This window comes from Zeugodacus cucurbitae, chromosome 4, assembly GCF_028554725.1.
Source record: "Zeugodacus cucurbitae isolate PBARC_wt_2022May chromosome 4, idZeuCucr1.2, whole genome shotgun sequence".
NCBI lineage: Eukaryota > Metazoa > Arthropoda > Insecta > Diptera > Tephritidae > Zeugodacus > Zeugodacus cucurbitae.
Window position 1 is genome coordinate 26,641,274 of NC_071669.1, and position 26,009 is coordinate 26,667,282.

Sequence of the window (26,009 nt, forward strand, 5' to 3'; positions counted from 1 at the left end):
TACAAAGAGTTTTCGATAGACAAGTTTTGCGCAAGATTTATGGTCCTTTGAATATTGGCAGCGCCGAATGCTTCTGCTGAAAGTGTTCGATGTAGTACCCGCTGATGGAAGCAGCTTCACTCCGTTGGAAAAATTACTTTGAGAGCGACCTGGTTTAACTTGGGATTTGCAATTGCGAGGGAAAAGAGAGGAATGGCGCGCTATAAAATATATATTGTCTTACTTGTATATAATATATAGGTCAAGATGAAAAGTTAAAAAAATATTACTAGTATTTTATTTTGCAAATTCATATTCGTTGCTTATTGCGTTATTTATGTTATCATATTTTTATTGTTTATTTCTCTGCATTACCAAAAATAATTCAAATTTCTTTGCGATAGTGAATCCATTTTTTAACGTTTTTATACGTAACATCTAGCTCAAAAGCGCAAATTAAACTCTATTTTATATTAGGTTGTACGCAGTGCATACCATATTATTTTATCAGTAAATACACGTATTAATATATCTAGAATTTGTAAATGAAATACTCAATTAAGTTTATACATTCAATTGGATCGCGCTAAACATAGTCAAATAGTATTTTGTTAGTTGAAAGAAATGATGCTGGATCTATTCAACGGTTATCAATATTGCGCACTAATTAGTGAAGTATTTTCATTTAAATAATCCATGCAGAGGATATTAAGAGAGTCAGAATTGTTTTTATGTTTGTATCTAAAATAAACAAAGATTTTCGATAGAATACAACTTAAAAAACTTGGATAAATAGGCATTTTTTGAACAATACTTATAATATGATTTGAAATGATCATCACAAACTGTCCGCTACACTAACATGTATGGTTGGATATGAAATAACAATTAAGTATTAATAAAGTTAATTATTTATGCACACTGGTCTAATTAAACTCAATAAATACAATCTTAAAATATTCAAGTTCGATATTAAATCATTGATTCAAATATAATAAAGCATTCCTACGTAGCAGTTCGCAGATAGTTATTTCATTCCAAATTTCGTACTTCAAAGCGCTTAAATGTGTAATTAATGAACACCCAATCCTTGGCTATTTCGCTGCCTTGAGGTATAGGGGCAGATGCTGTAAGTAGGTAATATATGAGAAATATTGAATACATATGCACATAAAATTGTATAGAACATACGTATTTCGAGTGAAACATCGGGGAATTCGTCAAAGTTGGACGTGTCATCAATAGATCGCACATCAACGGGGATGGCTGCAGGTCGTTCTCGGATATGTTCCCAATCAACTCCTCTGAAAAACGACACAGATTTTAGATCTTCAAGACCACGCTGTGAGCCTAGACGACGATCGGCTTCGCAACAGAATTTGACGATTGTATCTTTTGCTTCCTCAGATATGGGTATTTCGGGTGGGAATATTAACGTTTCCCGCCAATTCATCACTTTTCGATATGTATCTTGAGGATTATCGGAGCAAAATGGTGGGTAACCCATTAACATTTCATACATTATTACGCCTAATGACCACCAGTCACACGCCGGCCCGTAACCAGTTTGTAAGAATACTTCTGGAGCGATGTAGTCGGGGGTACCAACTGTGCTGTATGCCAAAGCTCTACGGTTCCTTTTCCACGATTCAGCACGCCTTTTTGAATCCATTGGACTAAAAATTAAAATTGAAATCAATAAATATGTAAGGAGGTATAGAACACTATAAAGTGAAACTACCTAGCGCATGTTCCAATAAAGTCGGATGGTTTCGCTTGTGAAAGGTCCCGGTAAAAGTCGGTGCGATGTGATTTTTTCAATCCCGTACAGAGTCCGAAATCAGAAAGCTATATGATATTATAGTTAAATTTAAAATAAAAATATTTAAACATCTATATAACATTTACCTTTAAGTGTCCACGGGCATCCAGTAGCAAATTATCGGGCTTTATATCTCTATGAATGAATCCCAATTTGTGGATTGAGTCAATTGCCAATGCCGTTTCACTAATGTAGAACTGTGTACATTCTTCTGAGAGTGTATCCTTTTTCATGAGAAGTGTCATCATGTCGCCACCCGGTAAGAACTCCATAATTAAATATAAATTCACAGGATCCTGTTTGGTTTTATTAATAAAATAACAATAAATTTTCTAGTTAATAAATACTGTACTTTAGTATTTCTAAAAACTATGAAAACAAAAGTCACTCGAAAGATATGAAGGAGGATAGCTATGTCAACCTTTGAGATATAACAGCACTGAACATTTTTGTAGGATTAACTTCAGAAACATTATTAAACAATTTGTGGGTATAATAAATACGAAAATTTAAAAATGAAATTACATTTTTAATCTTATGGAAAGAGCAATTCAGTGTTGACCTATATGCCCAAGATGCTGAATTAAGAATTACCATTTTCTAAAAGCTCCTTTTGATATCTTAACTCACCTGAAAGCTGTAGTACATTTTAACTACCCATTGGTGGTCGGCTTCAACTAGAACATCGCGTTCGGCACGCACATGAGCCACTTGTTCCTTTTCAAGCATATCTGCTTTTCGCAACACTTTCATAGCATACACATGCCCTGTGTCTTTCTTCTGCACTAGGCGCACTTCGCCAAATGCGCCTCTTCCGATAACTTTGAGTGCTTCGAAGTCCTCCACTCCCAAACGCAATCGTTTCAGACGCAAAAATTCTGTTTCCTTCTGTGCATGTTGTAGCCTTTTCTCTTGCCTTTGCGACTCCGTTAGGCTTTCATCCTTCAGCTGAGCCTCTAATTTAGCTAGGCGTTGCTTTCGTTCTCCATACTGAGTTACTAAGTTGCTGTAATAATTTTCTAGAGTTACTTTAGCTTTTGTTGCTTTGTCCAATGTGTGGTCGCTGAAGCGTATGGAAGAACCGTCCGCACTCATTATTAGAAAACTTTGTATGAGCACAATCAGTTAACACACTTCCTAGTAACTGAAAGGAGTATTAAAACACCATTTAAAAAATAATATAAGTTAGTAATGTACAACTACACAATCAGCTGTTAAAAATCGTTTTGATTTACGTTTTTCTTATGTCATGGCTGATAATATTTGGTTTATCATGATAGATGTATTTGATACATTTGTTATTAAATCTTCTCAATTGAAATGGATAGGTTTATTAATATTCAAATATTTCAATAAAAATTTATTAACAAAAGAGACAGTTTAGGTCAATATATTATATTATTTCCATGTAGGTAATCAATCCGATACATCTCATTTTTATAATAAAAAGTAATATCCTTATTTCGTTAAAATTTGTTCTAAATTTGTGTTTACAATTGGGTTCATTATAACATTGCTTTATTATATAATTTAATTTGAGTTGGAAACCAATTTCCGAAATATTTCAATGAACGGTTAAATTTCACGTATGACATTTCGGACTCCACCTTAAGAAAATATATTATGTATTGATATGACTATAAACAAAGGCGTAAAGAAAAGTGAAAGTATTAATTAATCGTATTATCGACACAGAATATGATGTAATGCAATTGCAGAAATTAATCATGCTCATGAATTCAAACAAAAATTGTTGAGCATTATATAATATAAAAATGAATCGCAAAATGTGTTGCTAAGCGCATAACTCGAGAACCGCTGAACCGATTTCTTTGTTTAGAATGTTTTTAGAGGAACCAGGATGGTTCTTACGGAGAGAAAAATTAGAAAAATTGCATGAAAAAGTCTTAAATCCACAATTTTCTAATCACCCATACAAACAATTTGTGTCGTTAGTCTCGAAAAAAGTCGAGAAGGGCCAAACCGAACTGGCTAATTTTAGTTTTGAAATATTTATGGAAGGCCAGGGAAGGATTAGAAAGTAGGTATGTATATATCGAAAAATTGTGAGGAAGATAACAAGAAGATGATTTTATTTGAATTGACAACAAAATTATAAAAAAAAAAAACAAAACAAAAAATAATAATATTTTGAAAGTTGTCATTGTTGCTTTGTTAAAATATTTGTATCATTGTTCAATTGTATAAGGCTGTGTCGATAGCCCTAAACACTTTGTAACAAGTAGGGAAAGACAACCGAACATTTTATACTCTCGCAATTTATTGATGTGATTTTATTACACACAATTTGAAATAAAGTCCAATAGAATAACGAAAATCACATCTATAGTACACGAGGGTTGAGGTAATTCCTGAACCGATTTCACTCATTTTCAACGCCCAGTTATAATAGGAATAGGGGCAACTTTGCACCTGTTAGTAGGCAGACAAACGGCAATTCGGCCTTGAAATTACTCCTAAATTGCAAATCAACGAAACACCAGTCTGCAAAATCGCAAAAAAAAGAGCTATAAAGGAGAGTTGACACAGCTACAAAACCAGGATGACGAATTCAATTACCCCACAGACTATTTTAAATTGCTGGACTATATCCACTCACTTGCAATTAAAAGTAGTATGAGTTGTCATCATGCTGCGTAACATAAATCAACAGCAAACTTTGCAAAACAACAAGACTGGCTGTGAAGAAGGTAATCAATATAGTCATTAAAGCCAAGATAAAGCCAACTATGAAATTTGGTCATTTGTTACTTTCTCCAATATACGATTAAAAAATCAAAGTTTTACAAATTGTGATGATTTACGCTTAACACCGGTCTACAATAATGGTTATCAATTTAAAAATTTATCGTCTATAACGTTTTCGTCTTTATGCGTAAGAATTTTTTCTCTGCATTGAAAGATTTACTAATTTAATGTATACCTTAGCCACAATAACGTGTAGCCGGGTCTGCTAGTTACAGTGATAAAAATTCCTTCCTATGTTAAAAACAAATTCCTTCTTAAATATGTTTATAATTACATACTGAATATTTTGTTAAAATCGACTTCGAGATATTAAAATTTCATAAATAAAGGAGATCCAATAAGTTAGCAACTTTTTTGTAAGATAATTTAATTGGATTGATATATGTACTTGCAGAAATCTCCAAAATACATAAATATGTCTGTTGTTACGAAGGCATGGACTTTAATAAAATAGTGATTCATTTATTGAGATTCAATATCCATAATTATACCATTCATAACATTTCTCACTCCGGATAATATATATTCAGTCTTAATGTTTTATGTGCAATAATACTGCTTATACCATTTTTATCGTGCATGCCTAATTTAATGTGAAACAATTCCAGATTCAGAATAATAAGAAAATAAGTACATGTTAGTGTCATTGTAAACAATGTATATGATTTAACCAAAACGCACATGAGTATGTTTGACTTTCGGCAGCATATACATATATACATATGTATATTACTTTCATGGCTTTTTTCAATACCTATAGTTTTCAATGGCCCTGATCACTTATGTTTGCATCATAATCAAAGAAAACAAAACATATTTCAACTATACTTACTTCGCAGTGCTTATATGAATGGTTATTTACGCCAGCGGTTCTATCAGTTTTCCAATTATTTACACTTTTCTGGATCTTATTAAATGCTACCATGAAATCATTGCTTCGCCAATTATAAAGATCCCCGTTGAATAATAAATTTTGTGTACTTTGTTACAAATTTTTAATACAAGAAAAATACTACTGGTTGGAAACAAAAATGAAAATATTGACTGAAATACGAAAGTCGAACATAAAGCATTGCCAGTTAGAAATATTAAATAATGTTACTAAATAATTCTACTGAGTCGTAATTCTGACGTATTGTTAAGAATATTTTCTGTTTTGACTAATTTGCTTTCATACATGAAAATATAAAAATGTTTCAGTTTAAATATTAGTATAAATAATTACATGTAAATATAAAATTATTAACAGCCGGTAAAAATGAGATATGTAAAAACCTAGTGGTAACATCGATGAAATCATAAAAACAAACAAGTCTTTGTATAACATACCCAGCAAGTCATGGGTACTGAAACTCCAACACATTCAAAGAAATTTTAATAACACCACTACATACACACATACACAACAAAGGGTAAAATGTGCAGAAACATTTAACTCAACTCTTCTCTCATACAGAACCCTGAATGATAGAAAGAAACAACCAAAGTTCTCGTGTTTGAACAAGTTTTGTTTTGAGCTATATCATGGCTGCTTGTGAAGTATTATTTTGCGTGTTTTATTTAATTGAGTGATCTGCAGCCTAATTAAAGTATAAATTATTGAAGCACGCATTTTTAAATAACTAAAACGTAAAATAAAAGTTTTCTAAGGCCAAAATATGGAATTGAAGAGGGTGATACAGTAATACTTCATTGCACTATCAACTCGAAGCACGCAATAGAAGCCAACAATGGTCAACATCAATGGCGAAACCATTGAATACGTAAATAATTGTTGAATATAATAATATTATCTTGCCTTAAATTCTAATTAATTTTCCACACAGATATTTCAAACCTCATATGGCGCGTTAAAGGTACGCAAACTTATTGGTGTCACTTATTGTAGCAGCGTAGAACTTTCGAAGCGATGGAATATGTGCTGCAAGCAAATCCAAAACTATGGACGCAAACGCTGCTACATGGAACACAAATCATTCACACACCAGATATTACGCTTAATGTCACTTTTTTACGTGCAATTAAACCTTTTGGTCAACACAAGCACGAGAATTGGAACGACATGGTTTAGGTGCTTTTGAAACCGTTTATTATCACGACGTGTGTCAACTGGGTTTTGCCAATGAGCTAGAGGGCAAAGCAGTTTCAGTATCTTTGATCTTACTTGGCCGTGCCATTAGCAGCTAAAACACAGAAATTAAAGGGTAAATTTAAGTGAATGTTTGTGCTCATAGAAATTTAAAAACTTTTTGTATGTTTAATTAGGAGGACTTTTTTGATTAATTTTCACCTTGTATTGAGGAATCATAACGTTGTTGTATCGCTTTACAAGGACATAAATTCACCGAAATTAGTTCAATGGAAATTCTACAGCAAGAGCATGGATGTTAAGACTTGAACGGTGCCGTGTTAGATTTAGAATTCCTGAAACATAAGGTAATTATTACCAACATTTATTACAAACTTTATAAAAATTCAAATTTTACTTTATATTTTATAGAAACCCTCCTCCCAGATGAATCTAGTACTAGTGAAATTAATGAAAGAACAGATCTTATAAAAACTCCGAAAGAAACCAAAAGAGTCCTCACATAATGTGCGCAGCTTACACTTCCAGGCCGCACGGGGTATTTGACATTTGTCAGTCTTCCTCCAGCCTTTGTCCAAAAAGCAAAAATTGTTCAACTATTCAATACGTTATAGTTACGTTATGTATATAGTGTAGTACGATAATAGATGTATAAAGTAAATATAATAATAAACACCTAAATGGCATACAATTTTCAATAAATATGTAATATAATTAATGATTTTGTTATTAAATTCTCATTTGGGATTTTGGTAGAATTAATCGAAAACAGAGAGTATAGTTTCTGGGCTTTCTTTCTTTCATTTCTTTGAATGTGTTGGAGTTTCAGTACCCATGACTTGCTGGGTAGTTTCTGGGCTTTTGTGGGTCGCAGTACTGAAAGTGCACGTGGAGTTTTGGTTCGCAGTATTGGGTCTTTCATCCGTGATTGTACCAATACCATTCCCCAAATTGTGCAAGAGGTATATATACATTGCTAAATGATGAATGTAATGTGCATGAGAGGGATGAACGATCACACGTACACAATAGTTTCGGGTACTTTTGTCAATTCGCCCTTAAGAATGGCATAGAAACTTTCATTGAAACTGCGGGTACCGCTCCCTGGCATTTCACCGGAGAATTCCCCTGTCTTGCAGGGTAGCGTCTGCAATTACTGATAACATGTTACTTGTCTGTATGACCGCTAGCATTCCCTTCAAACCAACTACATATCAGTTAATTACAAAAGATCGGTGAGATTTCTGTTTCTTTGAATTTCTTAAGTCAAAATTGACGAAACGTAACTAAACTATTATGTACGTGTGGTTGTTCATTTCTTTCTTAATATTGAAGGTTTACTTATAGGTGCATAACCTTATCCATATAAAACAGCTGATTGAACCAAATTTACGGGCAACAATGTTTCCAGTTTGAAATGGGTTACCATAACAATATGCCCATAACCATAAGCAGAACTATCAAATGAATTTTGATTTTCCTGGTAACCATAAAAATTGGTTTTTTGTTTTTTGAAAATTATATTTTTTTTGATTTGATTTATTTGGCACTTTCGAATTGAAAACAAAAACTACAAATGCTTTTATGGCTACGAAACCAATAATCGACTATAGTAAATATTGTTACGGTTATGACTATAGTTATTGATATGACGTTATGTTATAGCACCTTTAATTCAACCTTTATACACAGAGACTAATTTTTTGTTGACAATACATAAAACAAAATTATTAAGTTCCTGAGAGCTGGAAATGTTGCACTTTTCCGTTTTCGACAGGATAACTTCCGTTATTCAGACAATTGGATTTGGTAATTGGTTGGTTTTATGAATTTCCCATTCCGCCAATTTGAAAAGTGTAAAGTGGTTTTCCGAAATAACGAACACATTAATTGTTAAATCTGTTCGTTACATCGAATTTTTCGTTAATTCGAGTACTCATTTGGAGATATGTTTTTCAATAAAAATTAGTTAAATATCCGTAAATTGCAGTTTGATAAACTATTTTATAAAATTATTTGTTAAAAAAAGAAAAACCATAACAGAACAATTCAAATATTGTATTGAAAGAAGTAATGTGCTGAAAAAGCAAATTCATGTTATACGAGATCAAAATAATTCTTCAATCCTGATACTCGTAAAATTCTTAACTATTTCAAAACTTGATCAAACGTCGTTCGCTTCATTGGATCCATCCTGAAGTTCAATCAATACGATAAGTTTGGAGAAATTGATATTCTTCTTCTTTGCCACTTCTCTTCTTCTTTAGTGCCACTTAAATTGCTGCTGATCAATAATTTTAAGTTTTTCTATCAAATCCAATACTTTCCTCGTTCGCATTTTTCAATTTGCACATTTCTTTTGAATTTTTTTCAAATTATATTTAAAATTTTATTTTACCACGATTTAATTTGATTTTTAACTCTTTCTACATATGTTCTCTTCGTGTTGTTCGTTAAACCGAGTACTTAGAAATCCCCGATGTTCATTATTTAAGATACTCAATGTAACAAACTTGCTTGTTCGTTATAAGCAGTTTTCGTTAAAACGAATATTCATTATTTCGGAAAACTACTGTATATAAAAAAGATTAAATAGGCGTTTTTAATTAGATAGAATATACATACATAATCTTCTTCTTCTTGAATGGCGTAGACACCGCTTACGCGGTTATTGCCAAGTCCACAACAGCGCGCCACGCATCTCTCCTTCTGGCAATTTGGCGCCAATTGGTTATACCAAGCGAAGTTAGGTCCCTATCCACCTGGTCCTTCCATCGGAGTGGAGGTCTCCCTCTTCCTCGGCTTCAAGCAGCGGGTACTGCATCGAACACTTTCAGAGCTGGAGCACTTTCGTCCATTCGAACAACTTGACCTAGCCAGCATAGCCGCTGTCTTTTTATTCGCTGGACTATGTCTATGTCGTCGAATAACACATACAGCTCATCATTCCATCTTCTGCGGTATTCGCCGCTGCCAATGTTTAAGGGACCAAAACTTTTCACTCGAAAACTCCTAGTGCCGTCTCATCGGATGTTGACATCGTCCACGCTTCTGCACCGTAAAGTAGGACGGGAATGGTGAAATACTTGTAGAGTTTGGTTTTTGTTCGTCGAGAGAGGACTTTACTTTTCAATTGCCATAGTAGCAGTCCATAGTAGCACCTGTTGGCAAAAGTGATTCTGCGTTGGATTTCCAGGCTGACATTGATCTGTTAATGCTGGATCCCAGATAGACGAAATTATCTACAACTTCAAAGTTATGACTGTCAACAGTTACGAATGCGCTGACTGTTTGTTTGACGACAGGAGATATTTCGTATTGTCCTCGTTCACCACCAGACGTATTAATTTTTGCAGGGATACCAAATTCAGACATTACGGCGTAGAGGCAACTCCTTTTCCTGCTGTCGAAGGCAGCTTTAAAAGCGACAAAGAGATGGTGTGTGTCGGGTCTTTTCAAAGAATTTACGTATGGAGAATATCTGGTCAGATGTAAATTTTCCAGGTCTAAGGCCACACTGATAAGGTCCAATCAGTTTGTTAACGGTGGGCTTTAGTCTTTCACACAGTACGCTCGATAGAACCTTATAAGCGATGTTAAGGAAGCTTATCCCACGGTAATTGGCGCAGATTGTGGGGTCTCCATTTTTGTGGTTGGGCAGAGTACACTGAGATTCCAATCGTCGGGCATGCTTTCTTCCGACCATATTCCGGTCTCAAACCCTACGCACAACCACATAAGCGGGTTTCGCCTGCTCACTTAAAGCCGGAAGTCGTGAGCTGCTTGAGCCACATACAAAATCGAATCGTTCCTGGCCACTCCCAAGTGAATGACAGTCAGAAACTTTCCTTATTTACGTGAACTTCTACATATGACTCCATCCTGCATACATAATGGGCCTAATCATTGAACCGTTTCGATCGAAAAATGGTTCGATTCGATTGAAAAATTTTACGTCGGAATCATTGAATCCGTATCGAAAATAAAATTTACGATCACATTGAACTCACTTACCGACTCGTATAAATACATTCCGCGGGTAATAGATGTCGCTAACTACGAAATCATTGAATCCGCAAAATCAAAAAGTTCGAAGTTCGAGTTATGGAAGTTCCACTGTAAGTTTAATTTATTCTAAAATATTCATATTGTATTGTATGTAAATATTCATATATTCACAAAGGATGGTGTCTTAATAATTAAGGCAATCACGGTCTAAGGCCACACTGATAAGGTCCAATCAGTTTGTTAACGGTGGGCTTTAGTCTTTCACACAGTACGCTCGATAGAACCTTATAAGCGATGTTAAGGAAGCTTATCCCACGGTAATTGGCGCAGATTGTGGGGTCTCCATTTTTGTGGTTGGGCAGAGTACACTGAGATTCCAATCGTCGGGCATGCTTTCTTCCGACCATATTCCGGTCTCAAACCCTACGCACAACCACATAAGCGGGTTTCGCCTGCTCACTTAAAGCCGGAAGTCGTGAGCTGCTTGAGCCACATACAAAATCGAATCGTTCCTGGCCACTCCCAAGTGAATGACAGTCAGAAACTTTCCTTATTTACGTGAACTTCTACATATGACTCCATCCTGCATACATAATGGGCCTAATCATTGAACCGTTTCGATCGAAAAATGGTTCGATTCGATCGAAAAATTTTACGTCGGAATCATTGAATCCGTATCGAAAATAAAATTTACGATCACATTGAACTCACTTACCGACTCGTATAAATACATTCCGCGGGTAATAGATGTCGCTAACTACGAAATCATTGAATCCGCAAAATTAAAAAGTTCGAAGTTCGAGTTATGGAAGTTCCACTCTAAGTTTAATTTATTCTAAAATATTCATATTGTATTGTATGTAAATATTCATATATTCACAAAGGATGGTGTCTTAATAATTAAGGCAATCACGGCATTATCTCCTCATCTATTTCATCCAGTGTCATCTCAGTCAGCACCGGCGCCGCTACTTGCACAGTGATCAAGCAAAACCGATGCACGACACACGATTCCAAGATGCTTTTCGCATAAGTTCATTACGTTCTCTGTATTTCACATCGATAATGATCAACAACCAATCAACATTAGTTACGGTTAAGTTGCCATATCGCCTCTGAGAAAAAAAATTTTTGGGCTGATCAACTTTTTCTTCAATACACCTTATAATTCAATTTGGTATTCTTGATAGGGGGTAAATGGGAAATACTGACATAAAATCATAAACATTCATATTTTTAGGTAACATTTTGCTAAGTTCGGGCGTAACCTAACATTTTATACTCTCGTAATACATAACACCCAAGGCGGGACAAATGTTTAAATGTTGGCACAACTTTATATTAAACAATTCTGAAAGAAATTTACTATTTTTTATTCGATGCAATTATGCACAGTGTGTAATCAGATGACATAATCTTAACCGAAATATTCTCATTTTATTATTTTGCTTTTTGGGGATGCCTTGCTGCAGCTGGAGTAGAAAAACTTGTCCCAACAACCGGAATAATGAATGCCAAGAAATACATTGATATTTTAAGTAAAAATTGTATGTAATCAAAGTGCAGATAACCTTGGATCGAGGGGTTGATATCTGTTTACAATCCATTTTACGTATCACCGCAAAGCCCATATATAAACCCAATTAAAAATTTATGGTCTTTCGTTAAAAAGGGTTGAAAATTTACATTTACGTTATACGAGAACAAAATATGTTTTCAGTTCTCTTTAAAAACTTAATTAATCGTCGTCCGCTTCGATGGAATACGGAGATTATATTTGATAGCTCCTTCCTCAAGTACAATCAATACAAAAAGTTTTGCGATTCCGATACTGACATGTAAAGTGGAACTTATCTAACTCGAATCACCACAAAAAATCTTCGAGTTAGAGGGACTTCGAGTTATAGAATTTTTATTAAAACATACAATTTTTCAAAAAGCTGAGAAATATAGATTTATACACAGTTCTATTGATTTACTGACATACAGTTTTAAGTACATATGTACGTTAAAACATTAATCCTGTAATTTTCTTTGTTGCAGTATCACCACAGGTACAGAGAATGTCCATATATCCATATTCCTGGCTTATCGGCCTACTGTTCAGGAATCATCGGCGTAGACGACTGCGAGTATAATTTTTGATTACGGAATGATTTAAGGTTTAGGATTAATGCCAATGGAGAAAGGAATGTTAATGAGGACGACAGTGTCCAAGAAGACGAGATTAGGGGAAGAAATGCTAAGCGTTTGATTCTGGAAGTTGTCTAATCGGGACGATCAGACTTAAGTGGAGGGCAGTGTAACGAAAATGGCACCAGAACAAACTAGAATTGGCTATCGAAATCGATAACTTGCCAGATGTATCTAGACATCGATACTCGTAGTTGCCAGAACGTTCGAGTGGCGATGTATCGCTAACAATCGACTATATAAGGACTGTCGGACTGGCAGCAAGACACAGTTCTAATAAGAGACTTGTCGAGTGAGGATAATTCTAAGGAGAGAGTTGTCGAGTAAAGTGTAAACAAGCTATAAGTTTGAGTTGTAAAGTAGAGTATTGAGTAATAAAGTGTTAAGTTTGTTAAATTAGAAATAAAGATTAGTGTGTAGCCATTAAAGTGTGACTTTTATTTGACAATCCAGTGATCGAACTCAGGGTAGAGTTTTAGAGTAAACGATTTATTTTGGAAATCCGTTACAATATGAAGACTGTTTTAGGCAATGTCTTTCAAGGTTTCATCAGACATATTTAAAGTTAGACGTGGTTCAGTTATATCACAGTCTCGCCATATAATAATGTCAGGGTAACCTTTGGCATCGAAGTTGAATGCAGGTACTTTAAACGTTCGAATTTTTAGATTTTGCTTTTACAATTCATCGATATGCAGTATCCCTTATAACCTATCTGTCGTCAACACACATGACAATGAGAATATCCATTTCGTTGGGATACTTTGTCAACGATTGATAGAATAATTAAGGGTTTTAGGTTCCATATTAGCTAAATATGAAGAAAATATAATACTACTGATAGCGGTCATTAATTCGTATAAATACTTTTGGTCGGTACTAAGCAGTCCACTAGTTATTTCATGCAATATTGGAGGTATAACGGTAATCGACTATCCGCATTGTTTGACAAATTTGTAATTGAAATCCAATGGTGCCCGAAAAGCATTTAGGTCCTGTGACAAATAAACCTTGACAGATAAACCACTGCGATGACCTGCTGAATAACACCATCTTTGAAACCTATTATCACTACAATACCCTACAAGAGCTAATTCACTCTGCTTTACCGACTTAGTTTTTAAATGTAATAATACTTTTAGCAGTCTCCTACTCACACGTCACATGAACAAAATACGAGTTGCTTCCTTGTTCCGATAAAATGCCTTTCTGTAAAATTTCCCTTCTGTATCAATACGAACAAAAGTCTTATTCTTCCTTGCGTCAAAATACGAACCACTTAGTATTTTACTGCAGTCCGCTTCTTGCAAAGTTGATCTGACCTTAGTTCTTTGAACGATCAATGACATAACTTCGACCGTTCGATGAAATAATAAGAAGCTATAATGGCAGCGGGTCTATCGGAGACTCGTACTGGAGTATTAGATGGTACGAGAGAACTATCACATGAGCTGCTATTTTTATACCCTGAACAGGGTATTAAGTTTGTCACGAAGTTTGTAACACCCAGAAGGAAGCGTCGGAGGCCCTATAAAGTATATATATAAATGATCAGTATGTTAAACTGAGTCGATTTAGCCATGTCCGTCTGTCTGTCTGTCTGTATATATACAAACTAGTCCTTCAGTCCTGAACGATCGGAATCAAGGGCTTGTATGGAAAACTTCCGCATTTTACTACATACATATCTTCACGAAATTTGGTGTTAGTTATTGTTCATAGAAATATTAATTAATTTAATCTCCGAAAAAAATTGTTCAGATCGATTCAATATAGCATATAGCTGCCATACAAACTGAACGATCGGAATCAATGGCTTGTATAGAAAATTTTCGCATTTAACTTCACGAAATTTGACATGGATTACTGCTAAAGGTAATAATATAATCTCCGAAGAAATTGTTCAGATCGGTTAACTATATAACCTTAATATTTCTAGCAAACAACCCGGCTAAAAAGAATTAGTAAAATGTTTTCTTTTTTTTACTTACTTTTTCTTACGTCTTTAGATTTGCTTAAACACATAGTTACTAAAAGAAATGCACCTGTGAAGGGTATATTAGCTTCGGTACAGCCGAAGTTGTCGTTTTTTCTTGTTAATTGTAAATTCATCAGCCAAATTACGAGAAGAACATGGATAACTATTCATGTAGGTAATTGAGAAACAGGTGATGTAACAAATAAATGGACCGCGAACAAGTGAACTGCTGTAAGCGCGCGAAAACTCTAAAAGGCACTGCCAAACTCTATCGGTGGGTGTAAAGCGTAATATCATATTTCTTGTTGGTATCCTTATCCGATATTGAGGGACTTGTTTAAAATTCTGCCTCGATTGTGAATGTTTACATTTTGTATCAAGCCCTGGTCGAAAATTTCGATTTATGGCAGGAAAGAAAGATCATTTTGATTATCTTTATTTTATAGTGACAAAAAAAAAAACAAAACAAAAAACATAAGGCAGTTATACTCTGTCCAAATTATTACGGGATTCTAAAAACATACGATGAATAAAATGCTCTTGAGAATTAAATAAACGAAACAAATCGATTAAATTTCGACAGTCAATTCTTCTGATTCATATATAACGCGAAATTTTTATTACTCGTCTAGTTATTTTTGGGAACACAAATAAACTAGGTTTGGTATCTTTGTATTTTTAATGAAACTGTTATTTTTTATAATAAAAATTAGCATATATATTGTATTAAAACTGCATCTCTTTAGCATTATGAAAATATTATGCACTTTTATAATTAAATTTTGGTCATAAACATAATTTTTATAGCCTATTTCTTACAAATACATTTACAATAATATGCTTTTCTTTTGCTTTAGTCACAATCTTTACAATCTTCATAATCATTGATTATCTCATTTTTTATATTAAAACACATTTACATAAATATGCAGGTTATCTACACTTCCTTCAATCACTTTTCCGTATAGCACCTTAGTATCACGTTCTTTATACATAATTATTCAATTCTTTTTTAAAACTTCATCAATATTGTTTTTACACCTAATAAATTGCGAACGCTATCGTTGTATTTAATTAAAACAACCTTTGAAGCGCAAATGTTAATTTTTTCCCCAGCGCATAGAAGTTGCAAACACGTTGCTCTCTCCAAGAAATCTGACATCTTCAGTTCCCTCATCAGACTTTTGTGTGCGGAAGATGCTGATGAAGATGGTGGATATATCTAAACAAGAACATGAAGAAATATAAAATTTGTCTAAAATTCGAATGGTATTTAACCAATTAATAAATTACCTTATTCAAAAGTGTATCTTTAGATTTGACCTTTAGCAAATTGCACAAATCACTCAATAAAACCCATTTGTCAGTTCCTTCGTCTTTGAGTAAATATAAGGGTGGTAGCAAAATATCGGCTTCTTCAAATTCAAACATCTCTCCTTCGCTATCTGAATTTTCTACTAAAATTTCCGGTTTGTTGTCATTGTACAATCGAACGGAGTTGAATCGATCAATATTGTCAAGCACGACTGCACAATTTTCCATTTTAGTCTTACAATTATTGCCCACCTCTACAAATGAATTTAATTGTTTTTTGTTCGTTATCGAATTTGATATTGAACTTTTTCTAAGAGCTCTGCTCATATCACATGTAAAATTCGGCGCTCCTCCGAATATATCATAACCATATATTGACGAATCTGCAATAAACAATATATATAAATAAAATAAAGTATATTATAAAATAAAATATATTATAAAATAATAATAGAATATATATTTGATTTAGTCGTAACGTTGAATCCACCTACGAATTATCGTATCTATATGAAAATGGACAACATAATATAATTTTACAGAATTTAGTCTAAACTAGAAATGTTTAATGTTGAAAGAGAGATTCACTCACCTAAAATATCCCAAGGTCCCCTAAACTGCCAAGGTTTTTTATCTGTCCCAACATTTTGCACATCACTCAAGTGATTGTTCAGAAGATCCCTCATAGCAGTGCTTGAAGCAAGCATTAAGGGCGTTTGACCTGTTGTAATTATAATTATATAATTATCAAAAATATCAAAAACAAAATCTCAACGAACCTGAATATGTGGCGAGTAAAGGATCAGCACCATAAGAAAGCAGCAAACGCACAATTTCTTCGTGATCGTTTTCACTTGCCTCATGTAACGGTCGTATGCCTGAATGCGCCGCTTCTGAATGATTCGCACCGTACTGTAAGAGTATCCTAGCAATTTCAAGCCAACCTTTTGTACAAGCTTCATGTAGCGGTGTATAACCAGCATTATCTTTCTGATCTGGATTCATACCCATACGATCCAAGCAGTAAACAACAACATCTATATAACCTAGACGTGCTGCTTTGTGCATTGCACTTTGCCCAACGCTTTTGTTTAGCACCCACTTATTTATTTCACGACACACATCACTCTCGGTCTTTACTTTCTTTTCATAAATTTCATCCTCCGTTTTCCTTTCTAGTTTTGCTAACATTTGCGAATTTTGAGAGGAATTCTGGTTCCCGGATAGAGCTGAATTTGGTTTCTTTTTTTTACGAATGTAATCAAACCCGGAGCTTCCTTTACGCCGTAGGTACTTCCCCGGTCGTCTTCTTCTAAAGCCTGTTGAGGTATTATCTATTTCATGGGTGGATCTGTTGGCAACTTTTGGGTTTAGTGACTTATTATCGTCGGTTTCAGGTACACCGACACTTGCTATGGTGTCTTCCTCATCTTTAATATGTTGGTTCGCGGTCGACGTTGATGCCGAAACTGAGCAAGACACAGAATCGTTTATTACAATGTTTAATTGTTTTAAGAATTGTTCGTATTTTTGTTCGAATGTCATTTTGTCATTACCATCAGACATTTGGGATATAATTTCAGGTGGAGCAGATGCTGGTCGATCATCGCCTACGAAAATCTCTCGAATAATCTCTTTTCGTTGTTGCATTTTAGATTCTGTTCGTGTTTTAGTTTTCAACACAGTTGTTTCAAAAATACTAAAGTGTCGTTTCTTTCCATCACTAGATTCTTCATCATGCTCTTTTTTTACAGGTATAGAAAAGAGTTCTGTAACTGAACTAGATTCTGCACTATGTGAAACATCACTATGAACTTGGCTCGAAACGCCATAAAGGTTGGCACATTTTTTACTCTTGGGCTTTGTACTGGCTGCAACGTTTGTATTTATAACACGCGAATGCAACACATCAATTATTGACCTCCTTTCATGACACAGTTGTTCTTCTTGTTGTGTTTTAGTAGTTAATAAGGACTTCCCGCTGATATTCGGTGTTGATTTCTGAAGCAATCTCTCGATCGATTTTGCAAATTTAGCACTTCTATTAGTATTGGATAGTAAAGGATCTTGTTCACGCTCCAAATCCGGTAAAGATGCAGCCATTTTTAGATTGTGTGGGTGATCTATAGTAATTAAGCTGGGAGGAATTTTAAGCGAACGTTTATAACGGTAAGCTTCTAAAAGCAATTGACTTTCTTTATCTTTCGGCTTGCCATTTTGAATATCACTTTTATGAATAGCAATCGCTGCCTTATTCAATTTCTTACAATTGGAACCAGGTACTTTTTCAGTTTTGCCACCTTTCACTGACTTCTCATTTCTAGAACGCAAACGCATTGAGAGCTCGTGATCACACTGCTTGTTCGAAAGCTCTTTACCAACAGTCGACGTAGAGCTCTGATTGTTAGCAAATTTCCGCACATATTTTCGTTTGATTGAATTAATTTTGGTAGTGGAATTTCGAATAATCTTATCATTGCGCAATACTTTGCTATTTGCCAATTGTAGTTCCATTTCACGTTTCTGTTTGGAGCGTGTCATTGTATTTAATCCTACCTTTAAATGCACTTTTGGTTTCTTTTCACCTTTTTCACCTTTTTTTCCTTCGATTTCTTCTTTATATCTAGAATTATTTTGCACCGATTTTATCGCCATATCCTTTTCTATTTGGTCTGCAATGTTCGTATTCTGCGTTTCCTTTTCCCGAATACACTTTGTGACTAATTTTTGCGCATCGTCGGGAGATTTTGATTCATCTGATACAGAGTGAATATTATTAATGACATTACTTGGGCACTTGCCTTTTAAATCCGTTTTTGTCGTTGTCTCCTGCAAATTATGCAATTTTTGTTTTGCTGATAATTTCATATTTATATCAGTTTCATCGTTTTCTAAAGCAGTTGCTTCTTTGTTAAGGGTTTTGCCGTCATTATTATCATTACTCTCGGAAGAATCACAACCGCAGTCAGAAAATTGATTTGTTTCTGTGTGCGTATTTTGTCGTGCTTTAACTTTCTTTAGTGGTTTCTTCGAACGATCCGATTTTCTTTTAATAATTTCATCGTCACTTTCCGAACTACTCTCCACTTGTAAACGAGCAGCAATACGTTTTTCTTGCTGCAATCTCATTTTCTCTCTATCTTGTTTACTTATCTTTTTCTGAATAACAACATTATTTGACTGCGATGAATGACCTTCCGGGGATTTGCCTGTAATACGTTCTCCCGTCATGGTACTTTCGACTCTTACATCCATTATATCACATGATTTACTGCTTTCTGCTGATTCAATGCTAACGTTTGATGTATTCTTTCCCATAGTTTTATCCATTGTTTCTAATCCTTTGATATCATTTGAAGATATCTGACTCTCTAACCTCATATCCATGTTCACACTACCAAATCGACATTGGGTATGAATCTTTTGTGAACTTGTAAGCAACTGTTCCATGAAATCGGTACACTTACTATTCCAATTGTTATCTAAGAGACCATTCGAATCGAATTCTTCGTTTAGACCAGGAATGGACGGTAACTCTGCGTTAAAAGTTGAACCAATACTTGGTTCTTCTTTTATTTTAATGGGCTCTTTAATTGTACTGGGTACATCTATTGGTGTACTGAAAGTAAAACCCTTTAGTTCCGCTTTAGTTCTAATGCGGGCTGCAATTATTAAATTTGCTTCCGTTTTGATAGGTACAATTGGAACAGGTTGTGGAATTGTTGGCGGTGGCGTATCCATAGTTGGCGTTAATGGCTCTATTTTACAGATAGGTACATTGTTGTTAATAATTATGGAGCTTTCCCTTTGACAGCATGGAACAATTTCGGCTTGTATTGACTTTTCCATGATTTTCGCATCTCGTTCTCTTTCCTCATTTACTACTCGATCATTTATTGCTATAACCGTCGTGGAAGTGGAAATTACAGGTGTTGGTTCAGCATTTGGTTGAACGATATGCTCTTGATATCTTTGTTGCTTAACTACGGGTTCATTACGTTGTGAATTTGAGTATTCTTGAAGATGGCGCTTACGACCAAGATAATTAGGATTCCGCTGTTCCCTTGATATTGCAGTACTAATTGCATTGGACGTAGGGTTTACATCTACTGGAGAAATGTGATCAGCAGTTTTAATAACACCACCAGAATAAGCTGGTGCAGAAGTGAGTTCAGAACTAGTTGTCTGAATTGATTTTGATATTGTTCCCAGAATAATGGCTGGTTCATAGTTTTCGGCTGTTACAGGCACATTATTTCCAATCACTGAAATCGGTTCAGATTTAATCGTTTTTACTGTTGCAAAAGGATTTGTTTCCACAACGCTGGGACGCATCTGACACATCTGCAAGCTTTCTTCTGTGTTTTTAAATACTACAGAATTTGTTTTAACGTTACTGACTGAAGTTGCGCTGATGCGTGGTGTGATTGTGCAGACTTTAGAAGAATTTTCAGGGGGGAACTGCTTCAAATTCTGTGATATTTGTGGTTGTGCTGAAATGACCTTGGTACCAACAGGCACTATTACTGGTCTTGTAATATCCGATGAATTGTACAACTGTTGATTTTGTTGACTCATTATTATTTTAGATACTCCTGATCTTTCCTGCGAGTGTAATGCAAAATTTGGTGTAAAATCTACTCTTGGCAGGGTGTGCTTATAATCAGCTTGTGGATTTTTTAAAATTGCTTGATTATATCGATACTCGGTAGAGTCAGCTTTCGTTTTCACTGTACGCATCGATAAATCCAAAGGCGATGGCGTTAATGGTTCTTCTACCTTAATTGTCTGATGCAATTCTGATAAGGTTGAATCAATACAAACTTTTGTTACATTGCGTGAAGGCATGGGCGCATTTTCCATTAAAAACCCATTTTCTGTTGCACCCGCCACAGAGGTAGTATTGGAGAGAGATAAACTACCATTGCTCAGACCTGGACCGCTTTGACCTAATTTATCCACAGGTGGAATTCCTGTTGGGCCAGATGCAGAGTTTAATGCTTTTTTAATGATTAGTAAATCCTGTTCCTTTTCCGATGTAGCACTTCTCATTGCAACTACTTGGTTTATAAGCTCCCGGTAATTAGTTTTGGGAACTTGAGATTTTTTTAGAGCATTTTGTTTTTGTCCTTGGTTCGACAGATTTGGAATTTGCTTAGTTTGCATTTGTGGATCCATTGGTTGCGACTGTGGTAAAGATTGTATAGCCAACGAATGAGACGTTACTGGCTTGGAATTTTGTGGATGTCTTTCATAACCACAATAATGAGGATTTGAATGGACAGCGGCGCTTTCCTGATGCGTGCGTACGGAAGAACGATGAATTTCAACTGGATTATGATGTTGTTGACGAACTATTTGTGTATAATTCGGCGGTGATTGCGATTGGCTCTGTGGGGTTAGACTTGTGTGATGCATTTGTATGTGAGAAGGCGGCGTTGTGTGCGAAGGAGAGGGCGAGGCTGCCACAGCCACAGATGGCGACATATAATTTGTATTATGCGCATTGCTATCATATTTTATATTCTGTGATTCATAAAAATATGGTTGAGCTTTATAGGCAGACGTTCGGTGTACTGGCGTAGGTGGAGGAGTATTTTGATTTTCTGTACATAAATTGTTTTTTGTAACTGTCTCTTTCGCTATCTTACCATATTTAAAATAACCATGTTGTACATTATTTTCACTAAAACTATTAGTTATACTGCCATAGGGAGATGGTACGTCCTTACAACAGGTATCCAAAGGCGAGGTCGATTTATATGGGTTAGCAAATAGGCCACTATTCTGATGTAGCATAGAGTCACTATACATTTCTTCTTTATTTTTAAACAGTATATCGTGAGTCGGTGTTTTCGCTGGGTGATGAGGGAGTGCTAACGTTTGCGCTTGGGAGTGTGATGGTAAGGCTTTCTGGTTTTTTGAATACTGGCTTGTGATTTGCGCCTGTTTTGGTGTAATCGGTGGTTTTTCTGAGATGGTTGATACTTGGGTCTTGGCACCTTGCATATAATAGTTTTGACTTCGCGACAAATGTGGGCTGACATTGTTCATCAATGGCTCTTGGTGCTGAAGATTTAATTGTTGTTGTTGTACTGTGTGCACTGTCTCGTGAATGTTGTGATGATAGTTATTACCACTACTTTGATGCGAATAATTATTCATAGAAGGTATTTGTATTTCGTTCACTTTCACTGCGTCTGTACCATAGGCATGAATTTTGAGTTCCGACTCGTGTACAATTTTCCTTTGCGCATGAATATTATTAAATTTATCCGAGCTGAATTGTGGTGTTGACATATATAAGCTCTGATGACCTGTATGCGCATTGCTGTGATCGCTGTGTGCAAAAATTTGTGGACATTTTCGAGCATAGTTCGGACTACCTTGTTGTTCTTTCAAAGCTAATGAGTTACTTGGATTAATAATAGTACTAGGATCCATTTTGTTACTATGCATTATTTCCACTGTTGTTGCAACAGACTTTTGGTGTGGTATTGCCTCACTGTATAATGTTGTCTTTGTCGACCGGTGATCGGGAACAGTTGCATGATAACTAACTACATCATTATAAATACTCGCTTTAGGATAATTACTCATTGCACTTAGATGTTGATGATGTTTTTGTTGTAGCTGTTGCGGTGATAAATTTGTTATATTGGCTGTATTCGATTGCGTTTGCATTTGTGTAAGGTTTGGCGTCTGCGACTGGTGGTGAGATTGTTGATGCTGAAGTTGTTGCTTGAAATTATAATTCGACTCCAAGGCACAACTTTTATTAGACACTGAATTTCTTTCTTGCTGTAATCCTACAATACCTCTATTGGTAGGCATCACTTCTGTACCGTAAGTTATGTTGGTATTTGGATGGAAAAATTGCCTGCCATCATGAGCATATATTGAGTTTTGATTGATTTTTTCTCTTGGTGGACCCGAATTTTGAAAATCTACTCTTGAAGAACGTTCTGAATTCCAGGTGCCATCTGCTGCCGAAGGACATGCATTGCACGTAATATTATTTGACATGTTCGGGCACATGCAAGACTTATTATTAACAATAACTCTCTCATGCGAATAATATTGAGTATTTGTTCGACTCTCATCGATTCCCCTAGTAAAATACATTGCACTTTGCCTTTCACCATTGCCACTAATGACCTCGTGATGTCTGTTTGGATCCATAATATTCTTTAAAGAATCTTAAATAATAAAAAAATATAGTTAATAATATTCATTTCCTTATAAGATTAGGTTTCTTATTTCAAAAACTAATACTTCAGGTCTAAAATATTGTACATACTACTACTATACATTTAATCCTTTACTTTCACAGGTAAAAAAAATATTTTATAAATCGGTGTAATATTAAATATTAAATAAATGCTATGAGAGAAAAAAGTATAAAATATTGCTTTTAACACATTTAAGTTCATTGTTTTAAATAATATTATATTATTAGAAGAATAATATTCGTAATTATGTTGTTAGTTTTACGCTTAATAACGTTTTTGACATTTATCGTTTTTTGTATAATTTTTCTTTCTTCCGACACTTTCTTCCGTTTGTCCATCGAAAAAAAGTCTCCGAGGTATTATAACTATTTACATCTGTATGTGTATTGAAAACCAGTATCTTATTTCGCTGTGGCTCGTTGCTGCATAAGCTCGAATTTCACTTGCTTTCTTCGTTTGTATTTAGGTATTTTTATCACATTTTTTACACTTCACTTCTTATGATTCTAACTCTATACAAATTATGAACGAAAACTTAACCACCTATATAAATGTAGAATTTTAATCAAAAACACATTTATTACTTCCCATCTAATGACAAACCTGTATTCTATTTTTCGTTACTATTATTATTCGTTAATTTTTAATTATTTATGGTAACAAGACTAAAAATATAACCCAAAGCGAGGAACCCATTATGTTTTATATTATTTTTATTGTGTGACGGCAGGCATTTTACTGACGTTTAGAACTTCTTCAGCATATTTGATTTGGAATAATAATGAAGTCCTACCTAATAATTAACATCGCGTTAATTTTATGTTTAATAACTCTTTTTGTTATCAAATACAATTTTGTTTTCTATTTATAAAATATTTAATTATTTAGTAAACTTGTTTTATATTTAAAAAATGTCTCGTTCATTCAATATCATAATTCAAAATTTAATTTTTTTATTCCAAATATATTACTTTCAGTTGACATTTATTTAATATTATTACAATTACTATTACCGGTACTTACGGATTAATGCCACCGCAGCTAGTGTGATAATAAAAGGGGTTCGGTCGCGCTAAAAATTTTTCTGCGTTGGCTAGTATTTGCCTATGAGGACTAAAGACACCCCGATGTTGGGTTGACCAGCGCTAATGTTCGCACTTACTCATCATTAAATTTTGGCTGCGGTGGCGTTAATTTAAACTAACCTTTTATCAAGCGACTTTAGAAAACTTATAATATATTTATATATGTATAACCAATTTGGAACAAATAATTTGGCAAATGAATTTTACTCTGACATTTTTAGTGGATTTATATAGTTGAATCTGATCCGAAAATATGAATCGACGACCTCTGGATCACAAAAAATTACAATATACATTTTTAAGTGAAAAATTTCGAGCAATTAGTATGAATTGTATGAATATAGTGTCATTGTTTTTATTAAACATGTGTCCATAAAAACTTTTTAAAAATAATTGAAGATCTAAACAAGTGTGCATTCCAATTAGAGTTGCTAAAATTTAGCATCACCTTGATGCTTAATTGTGAAGGTGGTACGCATACATACATACATGTTATCGAAAAATATAAACGTTAGCAGTGTACTGAAACAAAGGATTATTCCCAATAAAATATTTATAGCGTTTAACATTACACTTTTCCAATAATATAGTTTGTCGATTTTATTGTTGTGTACTTTTACTTTTGCTCCAATCAGCTACCAGCCGTTCCTGACACAAGTTTTGGTTTTCATTGCAACTTTGCTGTCAGCAAGGAATATAAAAAGTAATTACCGATATTTCAATGATGTTGACAAAAATTATTTTAAGAAAAACCTAAGAACGTTTTTCTTTATTGGTTTTTATTTAGTCATTTTGTTTTTAAACCAATGCCTAATCATTTTTGTTTTCTTCTTGCTTTCTTTTAATTAGAATTCACTTTACACATTATGGTTGAGCACTTCCACTTTCCTAATTCCTCCATGCTTTGCACTATTTTTCGTTCACTTCACGACACAATTACAATACAAACTCGACGACTCGTTTTACTTTGCATTTACTTTTGATTTGTCTTTGCGTTGGTTTTTTTCTTTGCTTAGTTGTGCATCAACTTGCTACTGAGGAAAATTCAATGACCAAAAGCAAAAAATTTCTACTTCTACTTGTCTTCTTTGATCGGGTGCTTGCCTGCTTGTCTTGTTGTTTGGCCTACTTTGGCGACGAATTTCACGTTTTATTCGCATTCGATTATACTTATTTCATATTCTAAAACATATAACTAAATATCACAAGCAATATGTACCACTACAATTATTAAAACAATATTATAAATCCGTATATATATTAAAGATATCTTTACTTTTTCTTTAAAATCACTGCTTCATTTTCACAAAACGAGACAACGACGACGAGATATAAAAATGAAAATGACGACAGTGTTACCAATGTATACTTTCGTACTCCACACCATACAACCCTGGTCGAACTTGGCATTGAAAACCATGCATAATTAAAATGGCCTTCAACTCAAAAACAATCGTAAATATTAAAATAACATTTCAAAATAAGTGAATTTCTTAAAACTTTTTTGACAGTTTTCTCAAAAGAAACAATGTAATAATTA

At 34.4% G+C, this 26,009-nt stretch overlaps 2 protein-coding genes and 1 long non-coding RNA gene across 5 annotated transcripts; 1 reads left to right on the top strand and 2 right to left on the bottom strand.

Moving 5' to 3' along the window:
• Positions 1-249: 249 nt before the first annotated feature.
• LOC105217040 (serine/threonine-protein kinase tricornered) lies at positions 250-5,621 on the bottom strand. The gene is made up of 6 exons (XM_011191848.3): positions 5,403-5,621; positions 2,432-2,945; positions 1,888-2,097; positions 1,721-1,827; positions 1,171-1,655; positions 250-1,106 (listed from the first exon to the last, which is right to left on the bottom strand). The coding sequence occupies exons 2-6, from the start codon at positions 2,894-2,896 to the stop codon at positions 1,012-1,014; spliced, it is 1,362 nt and encodes a 453-aa protein (XP_011190150.1). The 5' UTR covers positions 2,897-2,945; positions 5,403-5,621; the 3' UTR covers positions 250-1,011.
• A 301-nt stretch (positions 5,622-5,922) lies between these two features.
• LOC128921801 (uncharacterized) lies at positions 5,923-7,371 on the top strand. The gene is made up of 4 exons (XR_008471106.1): positions 5,923-6,333; positions 6,397-6,774; positions 6,836-7,006; positions 7,071-7,371. It is a non-coding gene; the product is annotated as an uncharacterized LOC128921801 (long non-coding RNA).
• Positions 7,372-15,557: 8,186 nt separating this feature from the next.
• On the bottom strand, positions 15,558-25,860 carry LOC105217041 (uncharacterized). Of its 3 annotated transcripts, none has more exons than XM_011191849.3 (5): positions 25,746-25,860; positions 16,932-23,351; positions 16,745-16,873; positions 16,132-16,535; positions 15,558-16,060 (listed from the first exon to the last, which is right to left on the bottom strand). In XM_011191849.3, the coding sequence occupies exons 2-5, from the start codon at positions 23,332-23,334 to the stop codon at positions 15,851-15,853; spliced, it is 7,146 nt and encodes a 2,381-aa protein (XP_011190151.1). In that variant the 5' UTR covers positions 23,335-23,351; positions 25,746-25,860; the 3' UTR covers positions 15,558-15,850. The 3 variants fall into 3 exon arrangements, with proteins under 3 accessions (XP_011190151.1, XP_054084704.1, XP_028899180.1); XM_054228729.1 differs by lacking the exon at positions 25,746-25,860 and adding an exon at positions 25,042-25,713; XM_029043347.2 differs by lacking the exon at positions 25,746-25,860 and adding an exon at positions 25,574-25,711.
• Positions 25,861-26,009: the final 149 nt, after the last annotated feature.